General features: G+C 42.9%; 1 protein-coding gene across 4 annotated transcripts in view; it reads left to right on the plus strand.

Moving 5' to 3' along the window:
* heatr4 (HEAT repeat containing 4) overlaps positions 1–24,560 on the plus strand; it is a 66,102-nt gene that overhangs the window by 12,702 nt on the left and 28,840 nt on the right. For all 4 annotated transcript variants that reach the window (XR_011960516.1, XM_072569398.1, XM_072569399.1 and 1 more), the window contains 5 exons: positions 6,326–6,487; positions 12,529–12,723; positions 15,036–15,170; positions 21,552–21,740; positions 24,374–24,534. Coding sequence is in view for 3 of the 4 variants with exons in the window: in XM_072569398.1 (XP_072425499.1) it covers positions 6,326–6,487; positions 12,529–12,723; positions 15,036–15,170; positions 21,552–21,740; positions 24,374–24,534 (842 nt within the window). In the remaining variant the exon portion in view is untranslated. The remainder of the gene's footprint in view (positions 1–6,325; positions 6,488–12,528; positions 12,724–15,035; positions 15,171–21,551; positions 21,741–24,373; positions 24,535–24,560) is intronic.

A 24,560-nucleotide genomic window follows, 5' to 3' on the forward strand; every position in this document is an offset into this window, starting at 1 on the left:
GAATTCAATGTTGAGTCTCGAAGGCTGCAGGATCCCCAAGTAGAAAATGAGGTGATGTACTTCCAGCTTCTTCTGAGTCTCAATGAAGCACTGCAGCAGGCCCGAGATGGAAATGTTGGCCAGGGAACATGGTGGTGTGTTGAAGTAGCAGGCAGCTGGGAGCAGACAGAACATAGGTGTTCCGCAAAGTGCCCAGTCTACATTTCGTCTCCCTGTTGTACAGGAAACCACATTGTGAGCAGCAAATACAGTAGGCTAGATTAAATTGCTACTTTACCTAGGAGGTGTGTCTGGGGCCATGGATAGTGAGGAGGAAGGAAGTAAAAATGTGAGTGCTGTACCTTCTGTGATTGCATAGAAAGGTGCTGTAAAGATGTGATGAGATATTGGGAGTGGAGGAGGAAATGGACCAGGGTGTCTCAGATTGAATACTCTATGTAGAATGCTGACAAGGAAGAGGAGGGGAATATGTGTCTGGTTGTGGCATATTGCTGGAGAAGGTGGAAGTGGTGGCTTATGATCATTTGTGTATGGAGGCTGGTGAGATGGAAAGTGAGGACTATGATTTGTACCTGTGTGTCTAGATGGCATTGGGAAGCCAGTTTTAGCAGTTATAGCACGAGTTAACCAATATTTTTCCAGGGGAATGACATTACAGTAGAGATGCAGTGAACCCTACCCAGCCCACCCTCAAGCCCACATCACTTTTACAGCTCATCTTGTCACAACTCTGAAGAGCAGAGCAGGATGTTGGAGCACCATTGCAGCAGCAATGAGAGACCACAAAGGATGAGGGGAGGGAGGTGCAGCAGTGAGAGAAATGGTAACAGCACATGAGGGGAAGGAAAAGCCCTCAGAACGGAAATCTTTTTGTATTTGATCTGCAGTACAGGCATGTTTGACAGCTGAGCTCAAACTATGATCTTAACAGCAAACTATTTGAACAGAGGGACTTTGGAGTTCAGATGTACAGTTCTTCAAAAATGGAGTCACAGGTAGACAGGGCAGTGAGGAAGGCTCTTGGCACACTGGCCTTCATCAGTCAGGGCTCTGAGTATAGAAGTTGGAAAGTTATGTTGCAGTTTTACAGGACTTTGGTGAGGCCGCATTTGAAGTATTGTGTTCAGTCTTGCTAAAGGAAGGATGTTATTAAACTGAAAAGAGTGCAGTAGGAATTTACAAGGATGTTGCCAGGACTCCATGGTCTGAGTTATAGGGAGAGGTTGGACAAGCTAAGACTTTTTTCTTTAGAGCATAGGAGACTGAGCGGGGATCTTATAGAAATGTACAGGATCATGAGAGGCATGGGTCGAGAGTATGGTGCTGGAAAAGCACAGCAGATCAGGCAGCATCCGGGGATTAGGGGAATTGACATTTTGGGCATAAGACCTTCATCGGGAATTTCCTGATGAAGGGCTTATGCCCAAAATATTGATTCTTCTGCTCCTCGGATGCTGCCTGACCTGCTGTGCTTTTCCAGCACCACACTCTTGACTCTGATCTCCAGCATCTGCATGGATAGGGTGAATGCAGTCAGTCTTTTTGAGAAATCGAGGGCTAGAGGGCGTCAGTTTAAGGTTAGGGGGCGAAAATAAAGGGGGCAACTTCTTTATGCAGAGGATGGTATACTTATGGAATAAGCTGCCAACGAAAGTAGTTGAGGCAAATACTTTAACAACATTTAAAAGGAATTTAGACAAATATGTGCATGGGGAATGTTTAGAAGGATATGGGCCAAGTGCAGGGAAATGGGGTTAGCATTGATGGATATTTTGGTAGGCATGGACCAGTTTGGGCTGTGCTGTAGGACTCTATGACTGTATTAAAAGACTAGTGTATAATACCAGTAACACACACACTTGTGGAAATTGCTGTTCTTTTTAACCCTTTTGTATATCCTTGAAAGGTTAAACACAAACATGTCTGCAGGAGGTGGCCACTTGCTGAGAGAGGGTGGTGTGGGTAGTCAGCCTCTCATTATCTCTTTAGTTTCATTTTTTTCTGTTTGGAGTTTCCCTCACTCTGAACAAATGTGACTTTCCACAGATCCACAAAAGACTCTGCCAGACAGTCACTGAACTTACATTCCAAACCAACCTTTGGCTGTACATTCCTCTTCTATAAAAAAAGATTTGCTTAAGTTCAGTATATCCATAAGCACTTTGGATTTGTGACATCATGACAGTTGTACTAGGATTTTTGATTGTAAAGTGAGAAAAATGTATTAATGTACAATAACTATAGGACAGGTGATGTATTGCTGCTGCACTTTGTGGGGGCTGATTGATATCAGTGTGATCCAAGGCAACCACATCTGAAGTGCGAGGAACTTTGGCTCTGTCATTAAGCTGGAGAACGAGTTGCAAATGCAAGATGCATAAAGGACCAGAAAAATTACAAAGACATTTAAAAAGGCAGGCACATCCCTTAAGGTACAATCATCTGATTTGCTCTAGGGTCAGGGACAGGGAAGTGTGACTGTAAGTGAGGCAAAAAAGGAGGTAGAGAAGATAGAAGCGGTGGAGGTGCAGCTTTGTAATTGTGCAACAGGTTTGAGCCTCTTGCAGCTTGTGTGAATGTGAGCGAGGGTTGCAAGGTGGATGAGCAAATGTACGATGGCAGAGTGGTATAGGAAGCCATTTAACATAGAACATAGAACAATACAGCACAGAACAGGCCCACGATGTTGTGCCGAACATTTGTCCTAGCTTAAGCACCCATCCATGTACCTATCCAATTGCCGCTTAAAGGTCACCAATGATTCTGACTCTGCCATTCCCACAGGCAGCGCATTCCATGCCCCCACCACTCTCTGGGTAAAGAACCTACCCCTGACATCCCCCCTATACCTTCCACCCTTCACCTTAAATTTATGTCCCCTTGTAACACTCTGTTGCACCTGGGGAAAAAGTTTCTGACTGTCTACTCTATCTATTCCTCTGATCATCTTATAAACCTCTATCAAGTCACCCCTCATCCTTCGCCGTTCCAATGAGAAAAGGCCTAGCACTCCCAACCTATCCTCATACGACCTATTCTCCATTCCAGGCAACATCCTGGTAAATCTTCTCTGCACCCTCTCCAAAGTTTCCACATCTTTCCTAAAGTGGGACGACCAGAACTGCACACAGTACTCCAAATGTGGCCTAACCAAGGTCCTGTACAGCTGCAACATCACGACTCTTGAATTCAATCCCTCTGCTAATGAACGCTAATACACCATGGGCCTTCTTACAAGCTCTATCCACCCGAGTGGCAACTTTCAAAGATCTATGAACATAGACCCCAAGATCCCTCTGCTTCTCTACCTTACTAAGAACCCTACCGTTAACCCTGTATTCCGCATTCTTATTTGTCCTTCCAAAATGGATAACCTCACACTTGACAGGGTTGAACTCCATCTGCCACTCCTCAGCCCAGCTCTGCATCATATCCAAGTCTCTTTGCAGCCGACAACAGCCCTCCTCACTATCCACAACTCCACCAATCTTCGTATCATCTGCAAATTTACTGACCCACCCTTCGATTCCTTCTTCCAAGTCATTAATAAAAATTACAAACAGCAGAGGACCCAGAACTGATCCCTGCAGAACTCCACTTGTAACTGGGCTCCAGGCTGAATATTTACCATCTACCACCACTCTCTGATTTTGACCAGTTAGCCAGTTTTCTATCCAACTGGCCAAATTTCCCTCTATCTCATGCCTCCTGACTTTCCGCATGAGCCTACCATGGGAAACCTTATCAAATGCCTTACTAAAATCCATGTACACTACATCCACTGCTCTACCCTCATTCACATGCTTGGTCACCTCCTCAAAGAATTCAATAAGACTTGTAAGGCAAGACCTATCCTTCACAAATCCGTGTTGGCTGTCCCTAATCTTTCTAGATACTCGTAAATCGTATCCCTCAGTACCCTTTCCATTACTTTGCCTACCACTGGAGTAAGACTAACTGGCCTGTAATTTCCGGGGTTATCCCTATTCCCTTTTTTGAACAGGGGCACAATGTTCGCCACTCTCCAGTCCCCTGATACCACCCCTGTTGACAGTGAAGACGAAAAGATCATTACCAACGGTTCTGCAATTTCATCTCTTGCTTCCCACATAATCCTAGGATATATCCCGTCAGGCCCGGGGGACTTGTCTATCCTCAAGTTGTTCAAAATGCCCAACACATCTTCCTTCCTAACAAGTATCTCTTCTAGCTTACCAGTCCATTTCACACTCTCCTCTTCAACAATACGGTCCCTCTCGTTTGTAAATACTGAAGAAAACTACTCATTCAAGACCTCTCCTATCTCTTACGACTTAATACACAGTCTCCCACTACTGTCCTTGATCGGACCTACCCTTGTTCTCATCATTTTCATGTTTCTCACATACGCATAAAATGCCTTGGGGTTATCCTTGATCCTACCCGCCAAAGATTTTTCATGCCCTCTCTTAGCTCTCCTAATCCCTTTCTTCAGCTCCCTTCTGGCTATCCTGTATCCCTCCAACGCTCTGTCTGAACCTTGTTTCCTCAACCTTATGTAAGCCTCCTTCTTCCTCTTTACAAGACATTCAACCTCCCTCGTCAACCAAGGTTCCCTCACACGACCTGCCTGACAGGTACATACATATCAAGGACAAGTTGTATCTGTTCCTTGAAAAAGTTCCACATTTCCACGACATCCTTCCCTGACAGCCTATGCTCCCAACTTATGCTCCTCAGATCCTGTCTTACAGCATCGTATTTACCCTTCCCCCAATTGTAAAACCTACCCTGTTGCACGCACCTATCTCTCTCCATAACCAAGGTGAAAGTCATAGAATTGTGGTCACCATCACCAAAATGTTCACCCACTAACTAGCCCATCACTTGTCCCGGTTCGTTACCAAGTACCAAATCCAATATGGCCTCCCCTCTGGTCGGACAATCTACATACTGAGTTAGAAAAGCTTCCTGGACACACTGCACAAACACCGCTTCCAATCAATATTTGGGAAGTTGAAATCGCCCATGACTACTACCCTGTGGCTTCTGCACCTTTCCAAAATCTGTTTCCCAATCTGTTTCTCCACATCTCTGCTGCTATTGGGGGACCTATAGTAAACACCCAACAAGGTGACTGCTCCTTTCCTATTTCTGACTTCAGCCTATACTACCTCCAAAGGCAGATCCCCCTCGAACTGCCTTTCTGCAGCCGTTATACCATTTAAGTGGGTTAGCAAATAAGTATGTAGTTGGAGAGATTAACACCATTTTTTGCAGTTGAGAATTCGAGTCCAGAAGGTTACCTTGTCTGTGTTGAGAATGTGTTGCTGGAAAAGCACAACAGTTTAGGAAGCATCCGAGGAGCAGGAAAATTGACGTTTTGAGCCGGAGCCCTTCATCAGGAATCAGTTATGTTGTCTGCCTGAGTTTGGAATATCTGCTCTGGGGTAGAGAAGAAAAGTGATGTAGTGTAAATAAAATCAGAGAGAAGAATGTCTGACTCATAAATTAATGTGGGAGATATGGGTTTCAGCTTATTAGCTACTGACATCAGTATTGGAAAAGTGGGTGAGGTACTATTGAGATTATCTTCACCTGAACAGTGTTGGGACAGGGTGGTCGCAAAGGCTTTAATCTAAAGAGTAAGGTGAAGAGATTACATGAGAGATGTGGTAAATCAAAGGGAGGCAATCAAATAATAGAACAAGTTTTGTGTAAGGATAACCAGAGTGTGGCAAGAAGGATCAGAAAGCAAAATATAAGCATCCACAAGCAGAATGGGCTGGTACCTTAATATTGAAGGGGATTTGACATTTTGAAAAGAGAGGAATTGAGGAAAAGGTGGCACAGCCATTCTGTTAATAAAGGATGTCATTAGTACAGCAATGAGAACGAATGGGTGAATCCTCATAAATTCTTTAATTACCTCAATAAGCAGGTCCCCTCACTTGTTCTGTGATCATATCTATGCACGACGACGCCTCATCTATTTTGTGACTATTCTGAATTGACCACCCTTCATGCAATATGCCACTAAACAATAACTCCTCATTCATGGTGTGAATAAATCACTGAAGTGGATAAGTGTTCAAATACTGAAAGTAACCCAGAATGGCATGAAGCTTTGGAATAAGTTAAAAGTCTGAGGTAAGGACATTGCATGGGGCAGTGTAAACAGGAACAGGACATAACTCAATATGCTTAGGTTATTGTGGTGGGTATGTCTTTGATCTGTTGGAAGAGTCAACAAATTCTTCATGGCTATTCTTGTTTAGGTGTTAATGTTGGGATGTTTGGGCATTATGTACAAATTGGTTTGTGTCACCGAGTTTTTAATTTACAGGGTCATCCAGTGTGGTTTACCACTGTGGCGAGAAGTACAAGGAGAGGATCATCATGGACAACCTTTCCGAATATCAGAAACACCTCCAAGAGCGCTTCCCCAAGCCTCCAGAAGAGTGGTTGGAGGACAAAGGGGACAAAGACAAACAGCAAGTACCTCCAGGTCTGAGCACCATTAAAAGCCATGTTTGTAATCTGGGGTGTTTGTCACTTCCTAGAGTCATAGAGATGTACAGCATGGAAGCGGAAGCGGTCCAATTCGTCCATGCTGACCAGATATCCCAACCTAATCGAGTCCCACTTACCAACACCTGGCCCATATCCGTCCAAATTCTTCCTAATCATATACCCATTCAGATGCCTTTTAAATATTGCAATTGTACTCGTCTCCACCACTTCCTCTAGCAGCTCATTCCATACGTATCACCCTCTTCATGTAAAGGTTGCCCCTTAGGTCTATTTATATCATTCCCCTCTTACACCAAACCTATGCCCTCTAATTCTGGACTCCCCCACCCCAGGGAAAAGACTTTGTCTATTTATCCGACCTATGCCCCTCATGATTTTGTAAACCTCTATAAGGTCACCCCCTCAGCCTCCAATGCTCCAGGGGAAAACAGCCCCAGCCTATTCAACCTCTCCCTATAGCTCAAATTCCTCCAACCCTGGCAACGTCCTTGTAAATCTTTTCTGAACCCTTTCCAGTTTCACAACATCTTTCCGATAGGAAGGAGGCCAGAATTGCACACGGTATTCCAACAGTGGCCCAACTAATGTCCTGTACAGCCAAGCTCTTTATTCAGCAACACTCCCGAGGACCTTACCATTAAGTGTATAAGTCCTAAGATTTGCTTTCCCAAAATATATTTATCTAAATTAAACTCCATCTGCCACTTCTCAGCCCATTGATCAAGATCCAATTGTAATCTGAGGTAGCCTTCTTTGCTGTCCATTACACCTCCAATTTTGGTGTCATCTGCAAACTTACTAACTATACCTCTTAGGCTCACATCCAAATCATTTATATAAATCTTATGGTAGAAGTTACCTGCTCAACATTTGGAAGACTGAAAACCTTGTCTTTGAGCCTGTTCCAAGTGCCATACGCATGGGCTGATAAAATACATCTAGCTCCCTTACATGAATTTTTCAGGGCTCACTCCCACATGCATTGAATAGACCTCCTATGAGCCCCCTCTCAAAAATACCTTGGTGACTCATCAAAGTTGATCAGCTCCCAAGAATCCTCTAAAGTTTTATTAATTTCACCTCCCGTCTGATATGTTCACAGCTTCTTTCAAGTAGGCTTCTTAAATCATCTTTCAAGGATTCCTTCTTCAAATTAAGTATATTCTACCAGAACTGATTATCTCAAAAGCTACATTAGTTTCTACATTATCAGTGACGTTAATAGTTTTAAATACTTGAATCAGATCCTATCAGAACTCACCTCTGCAGGATATCCAATCCCAAGACCTGAGGTCTATCTTAGGCCTGAGATCATCCACTTTGCCTTTCTTTGTCCCTTCTCCAAGGTCTCAAAGTTCTTTAAATGGGTAGAATAAAGCTATACACAGCAGTTCAGCATTATATAAATACGAGCTGTTTCTTCTTTTTTAATGGATAAAAGTTCTCCATGTGCCAGACACAGCTTTATGTAGTGTTTAATATAGAAAAGTTTAACAATGTGTATCACAGAGGTGTAGATTAGATTAGATTACTTACAGTGTGGAAACAGGCCCTTCGGCCCAACAAGTCCACACCGCCCCGCCGAAGCGCAACCCACCCATACCCCGACATTTACCCCTCACCTAACACTACGGGCAATTTAGCATGGCCAATTTACCTGACCTGCACATTTTTGGACTGTGGGAGGAAACCGGAGGAAACCCACGCAGACACAGGGAGAACGTGCAAATTCCACACAGTTAGTCGCCTGAGGCGGGAATTGAACCCGGATCTCTGGCGCTGTGAGGCAGCAGTGCTAACCACTGTGCCACCGTGTAATCATAAAGTGAGCGCTGAAGTATAGGAGAAAACATTAGATACAGTGAGCAAAGGCTTGTATCCAGGGGAATTTAAAGGAGGGTATAAACAAAGAGATAGAAATGGAAAAATAGAGGGGAATAGAAAGAGAATTCCAGGAGTGCGAGGTAAGAGACAGCTGACACTAATGAACTGAGTGAGAGATGCACAAAAGACCAGAAGTCAGAGGGAGTTGTAGAGCAGAGGAGGGTATAAATAATGAAAGAAGGGATATGAGGTCAGAAGTTCAGCTTGAATAGTGAACAATCTGACTCAGCCTGAGATTGGCCCAGGGGAATGGAGTGGATGGGAAAGGTGTGAGGTTTGATGCAAGAGATCAAGATGATGACTTTGCTCTTTCCAAATTTAGCAAGGAAACTGTGGTTCAGTTGTAGAGGGCTATCTTGGCAGATAGAATATAACATGGGAAAATGTGAGGTTATGCACTTTTGTGTGAAGAATAGAGGAGTTGAATATTGTTTAAATGGAGAAAGACTGCAGAAAGTTCCAGGATAGAGGAATTTGGGAGGCCTCAGACATAAATCACAAAATACTGGCATCATCACGTTTGGTGGTAATATGAACACAAATCAAATTGTGGCCTTTATTTCAAAGGGAATTGAGCATAAAAACAGGGAGTCTTTTGCTAAATTTATACAAGGTACAGACCACAGGTGAGCAGTATTGGACTGCTTATCTAATGAAAGTTGTGCTAGCATTGGAGGCAGTCCAGGGAAGGCTGCGTCTACTGCTTTTTGTCATTTATAAATGACTTGGATGTGAAAAGAGGAGGAATGGTTAGTAACTTTGCAGATGACACCAAAATTGGTGGTGTAGTGGACAGTGAAGAAGGTCATCTCGGACTACAACATTGATTAGATGGGCCAATGGACCAAGGAGTTGAAGATGGAGTTTAATTTAGATAAATGTCAATTGTTGCACTTTTGTAAGGCAAATCAGGGTAGAATTTGTACAGTTCATACTAGTGTTTGGGAATATTGCTAAACAAAGAGACCTTGGGTGGAGGTGCATAGTTCCTTGAAGTGGAGTCACAGGGTGGTGAAGAAGGCATTTGGCACACTTGCCTTCATTGGTCAGTGACATTGAGTCTTGGAGTTGGGATGTCATGTTGTGGCTGTACAGGACATTGGTGAGCCACTTTTAGGATACTGTATTCAGTTCTGGTCTTCCTGCTATAGGAAAACGTTAGAAATCACAGCACCAGGTTATAGTCCAACAGGATAATTTTGAAGCATTAGCTTTTGGAGCGTTGCTCCTTTATCAGGTAGCTGTGGAATGGGATCATAAGACATAAAATTTATAGCAAAAGATTACAGTGTCAAGCAACTGAAATGATATATTGAACAAACCTAGATTGCTGTTAAGTCTTTCATTTTTTAGCATGGGTTACACGTTTCATTAATATGTAACCCCCAGAAATTTTAAGTCACATTCTTGAGATAACTTAAGGTTTTGTATATAAAAAAGGAGACATTTCAGCTCCGACAATGTATTAAAGTCTACCTGTATCCCAAACTTAAATCAGACTGGTTTTATTTCCCAAGTAGGAATTTATAAAATATTACATGAATTGTCAGCCTGCAGGTTGTACACTTTTTGAGTAAAATAGAATGTATTTGCAAATGAACTTCTGCAAATGCAAATTCACCCGTAGACTTGTGTGTGTGCATGCAAAGAGAGTGTGACTGTGTGCAAGCTTGGTAAAGTGTGTGTGTGAGTGTGATGGAGTATAAGCCTGTGAGAGTGTATGAGAGAGAGCATGTGTATGAGACAGGGTCTGCATGAGCGTGTGTTTATGAGAGAGTGTATAGTGCAGTGGGGTCACCTGTGATGTGACGTGAACCAAGGTCCCAGTTGAAGTCATCTACTTGGGTTCCAAACTCTGCTATTAGCCTCTTTTCGGTCACTCTGCGTTGTTGTGTATCCCGAAGTCCGCCTAGGAGGATAGTCACCTGGAGATCAGAGGCAAATGTCCCTCACCACTGAAGTGTCTACTGACTGGGAGGAAACATCCCTGTCTGGCGATTGTTGCGCGGTGTCCATTCATCCATTGTCATAGTATCTGCTTGGTCTCGGCAATGTACTATGCCTTGAGGCATCCTTGCCTGTAGCGTATGAGGTAGACAATGTTGGCCGAGTCATGTGGTTACCTGCCGCATACATAGTGGGTAGTATCCACGTCTTGTGGTGATTGCCATGACAGGATTGTACGGTGTTGTGGTCCATGTCCTGAAGGCTGGGATATTTGCTGCGAACAATGGTCTATTTAAGGTTTGGCAGTCGTTTAAAGGTAGGAAGTGGAGGCGAAGGGAAGGTCTTGGTGAGGTGGCCATCCTCCTCGATAATGTGTTGCAGGCTGCAAAGAACATGGCGTAGTTTCTCCACTCCCAGAAATTCCTGGAAATTCTACCACTGTCTTAAAAATATTTCAAGATTCTACATCCACTACCTTTTAAAGAAGAGAGTTCCAAAGACAATCATCCCTCTGAGAGAATTATTTTCACTTCGTCTCTTAAATAGGTAATCCTTTATTTTTAAACAGTGACCCTGGTTCTAGATTCGCTCAAGAGAGGAAACATCCTCTCAACAGCCATCCTGTCAAGACCCCTCAGGAACTTGTGTTACAATGAAGTAATCTTTTACTCTTTGAAACACAAGCAAATACAGGCTATCCAACCTTTCCTCATAAGGCAACAGCTTGGTTTCAATTATTAGTGTAGTAAACCTTCTCTGACTGCCTTCAATGCATTTGTATTCTTTAAGTAAGGAATCACTACAGTACACAGTACTCCTGATATGGTTTCACTGAAGCATAACATTTCATTGTGACTTTCCCTCACAGTAAAAAATAACTCTTCTAATTATTTGATCAATTGGGGACTATATGAGGCCTAATTTTAACTGCATTGAAGTCCATGAGTTTGAAGTGAGTTAACACCTATTACCTGAGACACATGGCATTTTGCCCTTCCTTTGTTTTCACTGAGGTAGAATCATAAGCCAAGAAAGAAGAACGCTCCTCATGTGATGAGTAAAATTAAAACATGCATAGGCCTTGTTGAATTTGGGTGTGTGGTGGCCTTGAAATGTTCCTTCTCGGATGATGTCACATCATCATTGAATCACAGTTGAAAGAGCTGTGAAATTAGTCTTATTTCTTTGCTCATAACCCAAAGCCTTCCTGAAACTAAAGTTTTCAGCTCTTAGCAATCTTTCAGACAGACAATGCAGATCATCGTAACTTGCTGTTTAAAAAATATGTTTCCTCTCCCTTGGTTCTTTTGCCAGTTATCTTAAACCAGTGTCCTCTGGTTACTGACTCCCCTGCCAATTAAACTAGCTTCTCATCCTTCACTGTATCAAAACCCCTTATAATTTTGAACACCACTAAAAGGGTTTCCCCATTACCTTGTGCTATTCTTGGGAGAGTAAATCCAGCTTCTGTAGTCTCTCCACAAAACTGATCTATTTCATTCCTGGTACTGCTGTAGTAAATCTCTGTTTAACTTATCCCAAAGCTTGACATCTGTTCTAAACCCAGAAATGAATGTAATATTCCAACTGAAGCCCAACCAGTGATTTGTAAAGGTTAATGTTATATGTCCTTTTTATGAGTGGCATTCTGACACTCCTAGTGATATTGATGCTCTTGACCAGCCAAGGATGAGAAATATTTGGCACCAACTCAGTATTTGGAGTTTTCACATTCTCCCCATGTTTGCGTGGGTTTCATCCGGGTGCTCCGGTTTCCTCCCACAGTCCAAAGATGTGCAGGTCAGGTGAATTGGCCATACTAAATTGCCCGTAGTGTTAGGTAAAGGGGTAAATGTAGGGGAATGGGTGGGTTACGCTTCGGCGGGTTGGCGTGGACTTGTTGGGCCGAAGGGCCTGTTTCCACACTGTAAGTAATCTAATCTAATCTAAAACAGGCAGCTAAACAGCTTGAGGTGGCATAACTAATGGAAGAGATAATGACAGCTGCTTCTCAAGTCAGAATAATGTTGCTCAAGATGTTTAAAGGATGTGGATGAAAAATAGTGGGCATTCAGAAATCAGGGAGATTTTCAATTGTGCCACTTCCAAGAATGGAAAATAGAATCACTGATACTCGGTCTGTTTCTGCCAGTGGAGGAACTGATTGCATCTTTGTCCATACAGGTTCCAAGAGGGTGTCGAAAGGCCTAAGGCGGTGGACAGGCCTCCCTACCCTCGCTGATTACACTATGGAGCAAGGACTGAGACTACCAGACTATGAACTGGTGGAAAAAAAAGTGAAGAAATCCTTTAAAATGCAAGAGGACCTGCAAGTGATGCGCAACATGGTCACGGGATGGATCAAAGCTTGGCACATCTGTACGTTTTCTGCTCAGGAAAGAATTAGCAAATTATGTCTGTGATTTTCCTCATTCCAATAGCTGCTGTAAGCTCTTGAATGTCAAATATTCCCTGGGGTGCTGATTATTGCAGAGTGACAAGACTTTAATATTTATTTGCCCGGTTTTGTGCGATCTGTTTCCAGTTTATTCTGTTTAAATTGGTAGAAGTGTCATGCAGTATGCTAGAGGGTGTCCTCTGTGTGAAGGCAGGACTTAGTCTAAACAAGGTGGCTTTAAAGTTCTGCACAGGTCACGCTCCTTCCTGAAATGGCATAAGTGGGTTTATAGGTCTTGTTAAATAACTTTGTGGTCACTTATAGTCAGGATTGGAATACTCTTGCCATGGAGCTTTTATTCTTAAGGGAAAGCTCATTTGTTACAAATGTTTAGTTAAAACTTGAAGTGAGCTAGCCCCCAAGCAATCCATGACAACAATGAGAGTCAGCACCCATTGAATCAACCCTCCAACAGAGTCAGGGACCATTGAACCTACACCCAGTCAGAGACATAGAGATGTACAGCATGGAAATAGACCCTTTGGTCCACCTTGTACTTGCTGAAAAGATATCCTACATTAATGTCCCATTTGCCAGCCCTTGGCCCATACCCCTCTAAACTCTTCCTATTCATATACCCATCCAGGTGCCTTTTCATCGCTGTAATTGTACCAGCCTCCACCACTTCCTCTGGCAGTTCATTCCATATACACACCACCCTCTGCATGAAAATGTTACCCCTTAGGTTCCTTTTAAAATTTTCCCCTCTTACCCTAAACCTTGCCCTCTAGTTCTGGACTCCCCCACACCAGGGAAAAGACCTTGTTTATTTCCCCAATCCACGCCTCTCATGATTTTATAAACCTCTATAAGGTCACCTCTCAACCATCAAACCTATACCCAATCAAAGTCAGCACCTGTGGAACTTGCCACCTGAGTGACAGGCAGCTCCCCTTGTCCCCGTCGTCTCACCAGTGACATCTCCCCTTGTCCCCGTCTCCCCAGTGACAGTCAGCTCCCTTTGTCTCCATCGTCTCCCAGTGATTACTCCCCTTGTACCCGTCTCCCCAGTGACCGTCAGCTCCCCTTGTACCCGTCATCTCCCCAGTGACAGTCAGCTCCCATTGCACCTGCCAATTAGCATTTGTGGAACCCGCACTTACTGGCTCTCTCGGGTACAGGCTGTACAGACATTTGATTCTCACGGGGTTACAGATTTCACACTCATTGACTCATGCTGAAGAATGGTTTTCCAAAGTGCTGAATCATTTAGTGAATTAATTCAAAATTTGCAACGAATATTCATTCCCTTAAGGAATAAAAATTTCATTGAGAAAGTGTTCAAACAGTGTCGAAGATAGGGGTGTTGCTAGTAGTGCATGATTAACAGAAAGAGGCCCAGCTCTTGTGATCATGGTTAATGCTGAATAAATTGCAGCTTTTCATCCTGATCAAATTGCCCAATTTCAATTTGGATTTGGGATCCTGCCCGCAACAAAATGAGCCAGGTTAATCTCACTGCTTTAAGTCTAAGAAGGGTAGGAGTGTTCAAGAAAGGAGATTTCATGCATCCTATTTATGACCCAACTGCCATTTTCAACTAATTAAAGTTCTCGGGTCTCTAAATAAATGAATATGGGCAGCAGAGTGAGTGGGTGAGCAAGAGAGTGAGTGAGTAGCTGGATGTGTTGAACTTGGATTTTCAAAATAACATTTGATAAGGTGCCACATAAGTGTCTGTTGCACACAATTTGGTCCCATGAAATTGGGAGAATATATTAGCAAAGACTAAGAATTACTTAATGGGGCTGAAGATAGAAAGTAGAAAGTAAAAATTTCCATTTTGCCAGGCTGTAACTATCAGTTACAAAGATCAAAATTCAAAGATCAATCCTAGGGCCTCCGCTATTTACAATTCATAATTGATAACTTGGGTGTTTGTGATATTTTCTAGTTTAACAATAGTTATAGGAGCGCTGGTTCCCTCTCTCATCCTAGCCAAGGGACTTTTGTTCATGTGTGAACCCAAACTGTGATTCTGGCATCAGATCTTCTCCTAAGTCAGGTTCCCTGGATAGTGATTGGCAATGAGAGCTCTGTCCTATTTCTTCCCCAAATTCCCTCCTGTCAACTGACTGAGAGCTGAACACTTGACCTTGCTGCATGTAGTTTCAGTATAAACTGGATTCTTCTCAGATACAATCATCAACTGTATCATGAATCTTTCTAAAGTACTATGTAAGCTGGAAACAGTGATATAAAATACTGTTTTTTCAATTGTGTTACGGTCTAGATTCACATTGGCAGGATATCACAATCGAAGAACTGAAGAGGGACCTCAAAGCAATACATAGTTATGTCCAGCTCAGTGCTCTCGCAACCTGTGCATCAGGAGCTATTGAGCGTCCACAACTGGAAGAAGACAAAGGTGTGATTTACATGTATATGCCTAAGGAAATTCCATATTAGTGTAGCATCATTGCATGTCTAAAATGTTTGCAGCTGTCTTGACCTTATCAATAGCACAAAGATCTGTGATCTTTGTAAACAGAAGCAGTTTAGGTGCTTCCCAGGGCTGTATAACAATGGAACACCATTGTTGATTCTAACACTGTTTTAGCCAGTATCTTTTGCTCAACTTTGCATTCAACTGAGTACTTTGCAAGGCAATTAAGAGTCAATCACATGACTGTGAGTCTGGAGTCACATGTAGGTCTCCCCCATCCCGGCTGAATCCCAGCCTGGTGATTAAGAGTCACTGGGAGATTGAGAGCAATCTTCAGAAAGAACTGAATCATTTTTTTCTTTTGTACCAGTTTTGTTGATGTCCGGCTGTTGTTTTTGGAATATATCAGTTACAGAGATGGACTGCAAAAAGAAAAAAAAAATCTCAACCCCCCCCCCCTCCCCCACCCTTCTTGGCCGTAGTGTATAGAGCATTCTCTCTGTCTTGTCTGTCTGTCTGTCTGTGTGTCTCTCTCTCTCTCTCTCTCTCTCTCTCTCACACACACACATACACTTTCTCTCTCACACTCTTGTCATGTGCATGCACACACTAATGGTAGCATGAAGAGTTGTGACACATACTGACAGTAACAAGTACAATGTCAGGAGGGGCACACAGCAATAGAAACAATATATATACTCACGCATACAGAGAGAATTTCACTGAAAATAATAGGTCTGTTTGGGAGAATTGGACACAATAACAGGAATATTATGGAGTCACAAAAATCAGGAACAATTGGGAGAATCTCTCCGTCACGGAAAAATATGGGGTGACATGCTGAGACCTGCATGAGGATAGAGAAGATTGCTCACTATGTAGCAGGAACAACTGGGACGACCTCACACAGTGTAACAGGAAATGTGAAGCAAGCAATCTAGAGAAGGTTCTCTAGGTTGATACCAGGTATGGAAAAGACTGGCTTATAAGAAGAGGTTGACAGTAGGTTGACCCTGTACTCATTGGAATTTAGAAGTGTGTGAAATATTGAAATATACAAGATTCTTAGGGGACTAGGCAGGGTAGATACAGAGATGTTGTTTCTCTCTTGTAGGAGAATCCAAGATCAGAAGCAATAATCTCAGATTAAGGAGCTTTACATTTAAGGCAAAAGTGAGGAGGCATTTCTTCCCTCCGAGGGTAGTGAATCTGTGAAATCCTTTGCTGCAGAGGGCTGTTGAGGCTGGCGTATTCAAGGCTGAGATAGAGAGATTTTTAATCAGGAAAGGAGTTGGGGCTTATGAGGAAAAGGCAGGAAAGTGGAGTTGAAGATTATCAGATCAAACATGATCTCATTGAGTGGCAGAGAAGACTCAATTGGCCGAATGGCCTAATTTCACTTCTATATCTTATATAGTCTTTTTAAAAGTATGCAGTCCAGAATTGTCAGTGGTCAAAGTAATGATGCTCATTGTTCATTACACTTTTATTGCTCTCTGACATTTTGTGGTTTTTTTGATGCAAACTATGGTATTGGGAGATACTGTGGAGTGTGTGTGGTCAGGGTAGGCATCAGGTTGAAGAGTCTCCACTGAAACATGCAGTCAAAGTCACGGACTCTAAGTTAAAATATTTAGTCTTTGGTAGTAATTAAGATTTATCACATTGTTAAATTCACTGAAACCTGAAGGTAGGAGTCTCAACATTTTCTGATCTCTTTAGTTGATAACTAGTTGGACGTTTTATTAATTGGGACATTGAGGACAAGAGCAACAAGGTGATGATAAATTTGTATAAAACACTTGTTGGACCTGAGATGGGGTAATGTGTTAAATTTGGTACTGTATTGTAGGAAGGAATGTGAGTGCATTGGAGACAGTGTTGAGGTGATTTGCAAGAATGGTTCCAGTGATGAGAAGCTTCAGTTGTGAGGACAAATTGAAGAAGTTGGGACTGTTCTCTTTGGAGAGTAGAAAGATTTGAGGAGACGCAGTAGGAGGGGTTTTCAAAATTACCAGTGGGCTACAATGAGTAGGTAGGGAGATACTGTTCCTGCTTGTCAAAGGAACAAGAACCAGACAGCATAGATTTAAAGTTATTTAAAAATAAGCAAGGGTAATGTGAGTGAGAGAGTCATAGAGATCTATAAACAGAGGTGTCTGTCACGCCAGCACCAGTCAAAAACAATGATCTAACTCTTCTAATCTAATTTTCCAGCACTTGGCCCATAGCTTTGTTCCTCGAAAAGCCAAAGCATACATCTAAATACTACTTAAATAGTATGAGAGTTTCTGCCTCTACCACCCTGACAGGCAGGGAGTTCCAGATTCCCATCCCTCTAGGTGAAAATGTTTTTCCTCACATCTCTCTAAATCTCCTGCCCCTTCCCTTAAATCTATGTCCTCTGGTCATTGATCCCTTCATCAAGAGGAAAAGTTTCTTCCTATCTACCCGTATTGTGCTCCTTGTAATTTTATGCAACATTATCAATCTCTCAATCTCTTCTGCTCTAAGGAAAGCCCCAGTCTCTCCAGTCTCTACATAGAACATAGAACATTACAGCGCAGTACAGGCCCTTCGGCCCTCAATATTGCGCCGCCCTGTCATACTAATCTGAAGCCCATCCCACCTACACTATTCCATGTACATCCATTTGCCTGTCCAATGACAACTTAAATGCACTTAAACTTGGAAAATTTACTACCGTTGCAGGCAAAACTTTCCATCCCTTACTACTCTGAGTAAAGAAACTACCTCTGACATCTGTCTTATACCTATCTCCCCTCACTTTAAAGTTGTGTCCCCTTGTGTTTGCCGTTCCCATACTTGGAAAAAGGCTCTCCCTGTCCACCCTATCTAACCCTCTGATTATCTTGTATGTCTCTATTAAGTCACCTCTCAACCTTCTCTCTAATGAGAACAGCCTCAAGGCCCTCAGCCTTTCCTCATAAGACATTCCTTTCATTCCAGGCAACATCCTAGTAAATCTCCTCTGCACCCTTTCCAAAGCTTCCACATCCCCCTTATAATGCGGTGACCAGAACTGGACACAATACTCCAAGTGTGGCCGTACCAGAGTTTTGTTCAGCTGTAGCATAACCTCCTGGTTCCGGAACTCAATCCCTCTTTTAATAAAGGCCAAAACACTGTATGCCTTCTTAACAACCCTGTCAATCTGGGTGGCAACTTTCAGGGATCTGTGTACATGGACACTGAGATCTCTCTGCTCATCTGCACTCCCAAGAATCTTACCATTAGCCTTGTACTTTGAATTCTGATTACTCCAGCCAAAGTGTATCACCTCACACTTGTCCACATTAAACTCCATTTGCCACCTCTCAGCCCAGCTCTGCAGCTTATCAATGTCTCTCTGTAACCTACAACGTCCTTCGTCACTATCCACAAGTCCACCGACCTTAGTCTCCGACAAATTTACTAACACACCCTTCTCAGCCTTCATCCAGGTCATTTATAAAAATGAAAAACAGCAGCGGACCCAACACCGACCCTTGCGGTACGCCGCTAGTAACTGGACACCAAGATGAACACGTTCCATCAACTACAACACTCTGTTTTCTTTCAGCAAGCCAATTACTGATCCAAACTGCCTTGTCTCCCACAATCCCATTCCTCCACATTTTGTATAATAGCCTACTGTGGGGAACCTTATCGAACACCTTGCTGAAATCCATATACACCACATCGACCAGTTTACTCTCATTTACCTGTTTGGTCACTTTGTCAAAAAAGTCAATAAGATTCATTAGGCACGACCTACCCTTCACAAAACTGTGCTGACTGTCCCTGATCAGATTATTCTTTTTTAGATGGTTATAAATCCTATCTCTTATAACCTTTTCCAACATTTCACCAACAACTGGCGGCACGATGGCACAGTGGTTAGCACTGCTGCCTCACAGTGCCAGAGACCCGGGTTCAATTCCCGCCTCAGGCGACTGGCTGTGTGGAGTTTGCACGTTCTCCCCGTGTCTGTGTGGGTTTCCTCCGGGTGCTCCGGTTTCCTCCCACAGTCCAAAGATGTGCAGGTCAGGTGAATTGGCCATGCTAAAATTGCCTGTAGTGTTAGGTAAGGGGTGGATGTAGGGGTATGGGTGGGTTGCACTTCGGCGGGGCGGTGTGGACTTGTTGGGCCGAATGGCCTGTTTCCACACTGTAAGTAATCTAATCTAATCTAAAAAAACCTGAAGTGAGACTCACTAGTCTGTAATTACCAGGGTTGTCTCTACTACCCTTTTTGAACAAGGGAACCACATTTGCTATCCTCCAGTCCTCAGGCACTATTCCTGTAGACAATGATGATTTGAAGATCAATGCCAAAGGCTCGGCAATCTTTTCTCTTGCTTTCCAGAGGATCCTAGGATAGATCCGATCCGGTAGGCCAGGCAACATCCGAGGAGCAGGAGAATCGACGTTTCGGGCATGAGCCCTACATCAGGATTCCTGAAGAAGGGCTTATGCCCGAAACGTTGATTCTTCTGCTGCTCGGATGCTGCCTGGCCTGCTGTGTTTTTCCAACACCACATTTTTCAACTCTGGTACTCCAACATCTGCAGTCCTCATTTTCTCCTAGATCCCATCCGGCCCAGGGGACTTGTCTATTTTCACACTCTGCAGTATTTCTAATACCTCTTCCTTGTGAACCTCAAACTCTTCTAGTCTAGATGTAAGTATCTCTGTATCTTCCTCGCCAACATTTTCATTTTCTATAGTGAACACTCGAAAAATATTTATTTAGTGCTTCCCCTATCTCCTCTGACTCCACACACAACTTCCCACCATTATCCTTGATTGGCCGTAATTTAACTCTCATCATTCTTTTATCCCTGACATACCTATGGAAACCCTGATCCTATCTGCCAACAACTTCTCATGTCTCCTCCTGGCTCTTCTGAGCTCTCTTTTTTGGTCTTTCCTGACTTCCTTGTAACCCTCATAACTAAACTCTCCAGCCCAAACAACACCCTGATATCCCCTTTGTATCCTTTCCAGTGCTATCACATCCCTTCTATAGTGCAGATTCCAGAACTACATACAAACCTCTAGCTGTGACCTAATTATGTGGATGATTATCATAGAATCCCTATAGTGTGGAAACAGGCCATTTGGCCCAACAAGTCCACATAGAGAATGCCTTATATGCTACACTAAAGGAGGGGAGGCACCCTATTACTCTATATTTCCCCTGACTAATGCACCTAACCTACACATCCCTGAACATTTATTTGGATTGAATTATTTGGATAAAAATAATGTGGACAGATATGGACAAGAAGTGGGAGATTGCCATGAGGCAACGTTGCTCATTTGAAAAATTGGTGCCAGCAGGATGAGTGGAGTGGCCTCCTTCTATCCCATAACACATCAGTGTAGCATCACATCTAGAGAATCAGGGCAAATTGGACAGCAGCATCCTGTTTGCCATGTTTAACTTACAGGTAAAGTCTGCAGAGGCTGCTGCTGATTTACTCCATAATATGCTGAGTGCTGATGGTTTCATTGAATCTCTTCACGCAAAAGCAGGCCAGAATGTGTCTTCACCTATTCCCATTACTGTCAATGGGGGTTTCATTTATTGAATCTTTCATGGGATCTTGGCATCTCTGTTTGCCCTAATTACCATTGAACCAAGTAGCTTGGTAAGCCATTTCAGAGAGGGCAGGTTGGCCATATTTCTACATGTGGCTTCAGACCCATTGGATAGACCATTTGAAGATAGTAGTAGATTTACTTCTCTAAACAATAGACAATAGGTGCAGGAGTAGGCCATTCTGCCCTTCAAGCCTGCACCACCATTCAATATGATCATGGCTGATCATCCTTAATCAGTATCCTGTTCCTGCCTTATCTCCATAACCCTTGATTCCACTATCCTTGAGAGCTAATAGACATGAAAATGCTTGAATCATCAGTTTCTCCTCCCATGAGGTGAGATATTTAGTTACTGTGAGGCATCCCTGAAGAGCATATTGTGTGGGAGCCATGGCATCCCATGTCAGCTTTTCTCTCCCTTGAGGCAAGATGTTCAACAGCTGCGAGTTAACCCAGCTGGAATCCATTTGTGAACTGACAAAACACATGAGCGAACCAGGTGGGATTTTACAACAACCGATAGTTTCATGGCTGCCATCACAGATTAACTTTTGATTCCAGATTCTTTCTCTTTTTATAAATAAATCCAAATTCCACCTTCTGCTTGGATGGAATTTGAACCTGGGTCTTTAGAGCAATCCAGTGACAGTACCATTATGCAACTGTTACTGTTGGAATACTGAGAGTCATAACAGGGCTGTACACAGACAGAACAAGTTTTCATGTGACTGAATTTTAATGATTTCATTCCAGATCATATCAATCTTCACTTGAGGAATGTGAGTGAAGTTCAAGCTGTGCCCGAGTCTCTTCAACCGCTGATTAGTGAGGCCCTGAACAGTAGCAACAAGCACGTACAATTGGCAGCAGCCATCTGCCATGTCACAATGGAGAAAGTGAATGATAGAGTCTTAGAGATCCTACGTGACAACCTCCTTCACGGTATGAACTATCACTGGTTGAGCCATGAGAAAGCCTTGTGTATATATCCAGTGCCCTTCACAGCTTCAGGATTATCCAACTTCTAAAGTCAAAGAGTAATTATGATATAGAAGGAGGCTTTTCAGCCTATCAAGTCCATACTGGGTCTCTATTGCAATTCAATCAGTCTAATTTTCTCATAACCCTGCAAGTTTATTTCTTTCAAGAACATTTCCAATTTCTTTTGAAAAGATTGTCTCTGCTGTCACCATCCTTGTAAACAGTGAGTTCCAAGTCAGCACTCGCTGTGTAAAAACATTCCTCATCGCTTCTCCTGCCCTGAGCCTTAAATCTGTGTCCCACAATGTTTGTACCACCATAGAGTCATGGAGATGTACAGCATGGAAACAAACCATTTGGTCCAACCCCCCTCTTATTCATATACCCATCCAAAAGCCTTTTAAATGTTGTAATTGTACCAGCTTCCACCACTTCCTCTGGCAGCTCATTCCATACATGCACCACCCTTAGGTGGTGAAAAAGTTGCTCCTTGGGTCTCTTAGATATCTTTCCTCTCTCACCTTAAACCTATAGCAGACTCCCAAGAGAGACAGCATTTTTATTTATCTTAATTAGCCCACGCATAGTCTTTTACGCCTCTATCAAGTCTCTCATCAACCGTTTTTACTCCAACTTTTCTGACCTTTGTTGTGAAAATCTCTCATCATTTGAACCATTGTTGCAAATCTTCTCTGCATCTCTTCATGAACCCTCCCATTTAATATATTTGCATTCAATAACTTTATTCTTGAAAATCTATACCAGTACAATTGTGGTCCCAGGTGTGTCTTGGTGGATCATTGTATTTCAGACTGGAGGATAATTATTTACCAAGACTCACTGCTTTCTGTTCTTAAGTGAAACTTTTAGTCAACTAATACTATAAGCTTTAAAATGGAGTTTACATAGTTATGGACTAGTTTGATTCTGTTGAGCTAACCTAATTAAAAGTTTCAGCCCGTTCAAAGTATGTAGTTTCAATGCTTCAGGTTTGACAGGTATATACCATCTAGTAGGATGAGGTCACTGAGTTAATAAATAATATCAAATTTTGTTCAGCATAATCAAGCAAGGCACTCAACTGACAATTGAGAACTCTGAGTACTGTGACAAAAGATAGAAAAGTCATACTTATTGAAATACAAGACAGACTTCGAACTGGATCTAAAATTCTGCCCTTGGACAAGAAGTTTATTACTTTTTTCAAACAAAACATCTTGTTTTCACACAGGGTAAAGTCCCTGACTAACTGTCCTGACCTCAAGATTCCCCTCTTACAGGGAACCCTGATTAACAGAGATGAGTCAGACACCTTTCAGTTGATTCAAAACCAACCTGTGGCAGGACCACACGTCATCAACCCCCTGTTTTTATATTTCATAAACCTTCTTAATAAAACAATGGAGTTGAAATTCCCTCACCTGTCTGGGTTTTAGCATTGTTCAGAGGCAGATGGTTTGCTAATAATATGGTAAAGTTAATTGGATCTCTCTCTCTAAAATAATAGTGTCACAATGAGTTCTTTATATTTTGAAAAGCACAAGTCTACATTGATGCCCTGGGGTTGAAGTGTCCTGAGGCTTCACCAGTTTCCTCATTTCCCCTTCCCCCACCTTACCGCAGTTCCTAACTTCCAGCTCAGCACCATCCTCATGACCTGTCCTACTTGCTAATCTCTCTTCCCACCTATCCACTCCACCCTCCCCTCTGACCTATCACCTTCATCCCCACCTCCATTCACCTATTGTACTCTTTGCTACCTTCTCCCAGCCCCTCTGCTCCCCCCACCCCAGAGGCTCCCTGCCTCCATTCCTGATGAAGGGCTTTTGCCAGAAATGCGATTTTCCTGCTCCTTGGATGCTGCCTGACCTGCTGTGCTTTTCCAGCACCACTCTAATCTAGACCCCCAAGAGTGAGATAACGGTCAGATCTATTTCTCATCCTATCTGCTCAAGGATAAAATCTGACCATGGCACTGGGAGAAGCTCTCTTGCTGGTATTTCAGTAGTGCTGTGGAACCTTCTGCATGTGCATGACAAGATTGCTGAACTTTTATTTTCATGTCTCATCCAAAAGATAACGCCTCCATGAGTACAGCACTCCCTCAGATCTGACTATATATTTGTGATTATATATGACTAGATATTGTGCTCAGTTCCTTGCCTTCTCAACTGAGGCGTGAGTGCTTCCACTGAACCATAGCTAACGCTAGCTCTCTACAGCGCAGATTGTGGCTTCAAGCTCATTATTGCTTATTCTGCAGAAAGATTCTTCTGATCTATCACTTGCCCCAAATCTTACATATACTGGTCCATGTACTATCAACTAATGGCAATATCTTTGTCTCCCTTATCCAAACCCACCATAATCTCTTAGACCTCTATCCACTCTCCTCTCAACTCCTGAAGAGTAGTCATATCAGACTCAAAATGCTGATGCTACTTCTTCTCCACAGATGCTGTCAGACCTGCTGAGTTTCTCTCACAATTTCTGTTTTCGGTCCCTTCGACTTCCTTAGCTTCAAGAAGAATGTGGAGCAGGAAGGTGTGATGTTTGGTTTCTGGCCTGTGTTGAGTTACTTTTTTGTCTTACAGGAAATTCTGCTGATTGTTGGATTGCAGCTCAAAGCCTGGCTCTGAACGGTGATGACAGCTACCCTGTAGTCAGCAGAATCATCCAGCATCTCTTCAATAAACCAGAACCGGAGATTATGAAACAAGTGTGTCTGATCCTGGGCCCGCTCAGTGAGAGGACAGTATGTGAGCTGGAATATTATGGTGC

The sequence above is a fragment of the Chiloscyllium punctatum genome, chromosome 4 (assembly GCF_047496795.1).
Source record: "Chiloscyllium punctatum isolate Juve2018m chromosome 4, sChiPun1.3, whole genome shotgun sequence".
Taxonomy (NCBI): domain Eukaryota; kingdom Metazoa; phylum Chordata; class Chondrichthyes; order Orectolobiformes; family Hemiscylliidae; genus Chiloscyllium; species Chiloscyllium punctatum.